General features: G+C 30.0%; 1 protein-coding gene across 1 annotated transcript in view; it reads left to right on the top strand.

The window, feature by feature from the left end:
• The window catches only part of LOC105293689 (probable C-mannosyltransferase DPY19L2), an 80,203-nt gene that overhangs the window by 18,321 nt on the left and 57,013 nt on the right, over positions 1 to 4,869 (top strand). The window contains exon 5 of the mRNA XM_011362514.1: positions 3,479 to 3,599. Within this exon, the coding sequence (XP_011360816.1) occupies positions 3,479 to 3,599 (121 nt within the window). The remainder of the gene's footprint in view (positions 1 to 3,478; positions 3,600 to 4,869) is intronic.

The raw sequence follows: 4,869 nt of genomic DNA, 5'->3' as shown, positions 1-4,869 counted from the left end.
TTGTGTAGTTTTCAGTATACAAGTGCTGTACATGATTTATTAGATATACACTTAAGTATTTCATGATTTTTGAGAGATGATAAAAGTGATTATATTTTCAATATTGATGAATACATGTTCATTACTGGTATATAGAAATACAATTGATTTTTTTTGTGTGTTTCGCTTTTATTCTGCAACCTTACTGAACTCACTTATTAGTTCTAGGAGGGTTTTGTTTTGTTTTGTAAATTTGTTGGAATTTTCTACATACATAGTCATATGAAAAAGGAGATAGTTTTATTTTTTTAATCTATATGTTTTTATTTCCCTTACTTTATTGCACAAGCTAGAACTTTCAACACTGTTTAAGACTGGGGAATGTGGATATCCATGCCAGTCTTAGGGAGAATGCATTCATTCTTTAACCATTAAAGTATATTGTTACCTCTAAGTCTTTTACTCATGACCTTTATAAAGTCGAAGAGGTTCTCCTCTTATTCCTATTTTTTTTTCTGAAAGTTCTTATCAAAATAGGTATTAAATTGTTTCAAATGCTTTTTTTGCACCAATTGATATGATTACAAGATTTTTCTTTTTATCTTGTTAATACAATGGGTTACATTGATTCATTTTTCTTCCTGAAATAGCTTTATATTCTTGGAATAAACCCCACTTGGTCATGGCATATAATTAGTTTTACATATTGCCGAAGTATCTGCTGATATTTTGGCTTTTTCTATATGTTTTCATAAACAATATTAGCCTGTGATTTAATTTTTTGGTACTTTCTTTTTTGGTTTTAGTATCAGGGTTATATTAGCTTCGGATAACGAATGGGCAAGTGCTCTCTATTCTTTTTTTCTGGAAGAGATAGTGTAGAATTGATTTTAACTCTTTAAATATTTAGTAGAATTCTTCAGTGCAAATATCTGGGCAAGGTTATGGAAATTGCTGTTTGAAGAATTTTTACATTTGAATTCAATTTTCTTAATAGGTACATATATAACAAGGGGGGCGGGGAGCACAAGAGTACTACTATTTGAATCTGTTTTATGTTGGGTGAAATGTGATAGTTTTTGTTTTTCCAGGTCCATTTTATCTAAATTGTTAAATTTAAGTGTGTAGAGTTATTCATAGTATTCCTTGATCTTTTTGACATATGAAAATTCTGTAGTTATATTTCATTTCATTCTTGATACAGGTAATTTGTGTCTCTTCTCTTTTTTCCTTCTCAGTCTTGCTGTAGGTTTGTTAGTTTTATTGAACTTTTCAAAGAATGAGCTCTTCTATTGTTTTTAATGCTTTCAGTGTCACTTATTTCTGTTTCTTATTATTTCCTTCCTTTGTTTTGCTTGTTCTGTGTTTATTTTGTTCTTCTTTTTCTAGGTTCTTAGGGGCTTAGATTATTGATATTTTCCTCTTTTCTAATGTATTAATTTTACTGCTATACATTTCCCTCTCAGCTCTACCTTACCTCTGGCCCACAAATTTTGATATATATATATTTTTATATGCTTTATTTGTTTAGAGAATTTGCCTTAGCCATTCTTTTAGGGTAGATCTTTCAGCAACACGTTTTCTTAGTGTTTCTTTATCTTTCATATCAAGTTTTCTTGATTTGTGAAGGCTACTTTTGCTAGATATAGGAATCTGGGTTGACAGCTTTTTCTTTCAGCATTTGATAAATGTGCCACTTCATTCTGGCCCTCTATGACTTCTGATGAAAAATGTACCGTCTATTGAATCGTTTTCCTTCTTTAAGGAGTATTTTTTTCTTCTCGTATCTTTCAATATTTTATCCTTTTTAGTTCTCAAAAGTGTTTAAAAGGATGATGTTTAAAAGTTTTCAAAAATGTGATGAGTCTTGGTTTGGATTTCTTTGGTTTTATTCTATTTTTGGTTTGCTTAGCTTTGGCTTCCCCTTTTTCCTCTCCTCTCAGGACTCCAGTGACACAAATGTGAGAACTTTTGTCAGTTCCATAGGTCCCCAGGGAACTTTTATGATTTTTTTCCACTCTCTTTTCTCCCCATTGCTCAGATTGAATACTTTCTATTGTTCTGTTTGCTGGTTCACTGATTATTTTCCTCAATCCCTTTCATTCATCTGTTAAGCCCATCTACTGAGTTTTTATTTTCGTTATTGTATTTTTTTCAGTTCTGAAATTTTTATTTGTTCTTTACATGTTCTGTTTCTTTGTTAAGACTTTGTTTTTTGCATTTGTTCTAAACATGTTCATAATTACCCATTGGAGCAATGATTCTAATAATCTTGTCTTATCCTTGTTGGAATCTGTTGGTTTTTTTTTCATTCAGTTTGAGATCTTTCTGGGTTTTGATGTGATGAGTGATTTTAAATCGAAATCTGGATATTTAAACATTTTAGAGATAACATGCTGAGTTTCAGAAGTTGAAGGATTACGTCAAGCCATAAGAACCATAACTTGTAGAGTGAGAATTTGAGTTTAATTCTGACTTCAAAGCTATACTTTTCTACTATATCAAGCTATGACCCAGAAAGGAGTGTAATTCTAGATTTAACACATACATTTAATGGGGTAATGTTTTGTACATGTATGATAAACACACAATGGTAAAAATGATAAATTTAGCAGAATGTCAATTTTATAAAATTAAGTTATAAAATAGTAAATTTATTCTTTTTGGATATAGATGTTTAGGATGCTGTTTAGTGATGTGTGTTTCATTAACATTATATAATACATACTATTTTATAATATTGAATAACTCAACTTTATGTTTTTATATGCCAAGGGAGAGACTGGAAGGGTGATTACCAAAATAGTACAAGTAGTTAGCTCTAGGTAGTTTTTACTTTTACTTTGAACTCTATTTTTTAACTTTTTTCTTTGTATTTTTTCCCCAAATCTATAAAATTATATATTTTTTAATCTCTCAGCCATGAGAATTTTGTTGCTAATTTTTTTGTTATTGTTCTTTTCCCTTGTCTTTAAAATTTTAAAAGTGGATTGCAGATTGGGAAGAATTGGTTATATTTAATCTGTTTGGTTAGAGTTTTAGTGGGCACAGGAGCTATTATTCCATATGCAGTTGGTTTTATATTTTTTTAGACAATGAAGAAAATAAATCAGGGATCTAGATCACATGTTATGAAATATTTCTGTTAATTTTTGTATTTTGCTATTATCATTTTGTTTTAACATATACTTTAAGACTTGATTTTATAGATACTCTTATTTATATTACAGAGTTGATTATAAGAGTATATTACAGAGATAATGATCACAACATAAATTTTTATTGATGTGCATTACTCAGTGATATACAACTTAGTCGATACTGTGTCTGTGTATTTATATAATTTTCAAACAACTGTTTCCCAAATGAAATGACTTAAATACATTTGTAAAAGTTCATAATGTCAAAGGCAACCATCATGAAATGGATTTTGAAAAAATTGGTATTATGAAGATAATGTATTTTCCTCCACTATCTCTCCTGTTTTTATCTTTTGTAGGTGATTATAGCCTTCTGGTATCGTACACTTGTGGGAATAATGAATTTATTTGGCCTCGAAACTAAGACCTGCTGGAATGTCACCAGAGTAGAACCTCTAAATGAAGTTCAAAGCTGCGAAGGCATGTTTTTTTTTCCCTGAAATACTGCTGTGTTGTCATAATGTTTACATAAATATGTTATAACTTATTTTAAGAATTATTGTAAACTAGTGATTGAATATTTTAAAACACTCTACAACTGATTCACCTAAAAGTGTATTTACCTTTAAAGTAATTTTCTGAGAAGGCTATGTCCTTACTAAAATACAAGTATTCATTTCTGTTTGAGGGGTAATATGCCTCAGTGTAAGGCAATCCTAAATATTTCAGAATAAGATAGAAAAAAGTTTTGGGGTAGCTTGAATATATAAATTCGGGGGTGTGGGTTAAACAGTCAGATATCTACTTGTAATAGTTAATGTGAAAATTTAGTTGTGGAAGCATATTTAAAATTAGATATACAATAATAGATTGATTTAGAAATACTTCACACTCTTAATATACACCTTCTATATTGTTATCTTTGTCAAGGAACCATTTTTGGAATCATCTAACAGTTTTCCAGGATCTGTTATTGTCACTGCTACTTACGATGCTTGAAATTTAGTACTCTAGCACTTTTTAGCACTTTTTAAAATACTTAGATTTAGGTATTATGCTGTCCCTTGATACTCTTATTCAAAGTCGCATATATCTACTTGCATAACATTTACACAGTTATTTTATTCTTTGTTTTTTTCATTTTTTCCACAATATGACTACTCAGTATATTTTTTTCAGTGTATTTTATAAATATATTTTTATAGACTTATTCACAGTAACATTCAACTCTCAGAATATATACTAAATCTGTATTTTCATATTTCCCTTACATTTTTACTGATTCCTTTAAGTGATGTTTATAACATCTAAAATGGTATCGTTAGAGGATATTGGAGGCATAATTAGACTTTTTTTGTGCCAAGGATAGGAAAGGAGAAAATGCCTTATAACATGAGAGACTGGAGTGACTCAGTCAGCTTAGAAGGTATAACCTGTTCTGAGAGATGGAAAAATCACCTTATATATGTATGTATATGATATTTATTAACTTGCCACTAAGTGATAGGTTAGCGTTGGCACCCGGGACCCAAAGGTGAACCAGGTAGACATGGAGCTTTACCTTCATAGAATTTACAAATAAGAACTATGTTAGCGGTTATAACTGACGCATATTACAAATAAGAAAATAAGTTTGCTCAAGTTAAGAGTAAGGAGTATTTCAAGAACAGGGACCAACAAATTCAAAATTTCTGAGGCAAGAGAGAACTGAGAGAAAGCTAGACTTCTGGAGCAGAGAGAGAAGAAAAAA

Source organism: Pteropus vampyrus, unplaced genomic scaffold (genome assembly GCF_000151845.1).
Source record: "Pteropus vampyrus isolate Shadow unplaced genomic scaffold, Pvam_2.0 Scaffold75, whole genome shotgun sequence".
In the NCBI taxonomy this organism is placed as follows: Eukaryota; Metazoa; Chordata; class Mammalia; order Chiroptera; family Pteropodidae; genus Pteropus; species Pteropus vampyrus.
The sequence above is the reverse complement of the archived record's forward strand: the minus strand, read 5'-3'. Positions and strand labels throughout refer to the sequence as shown.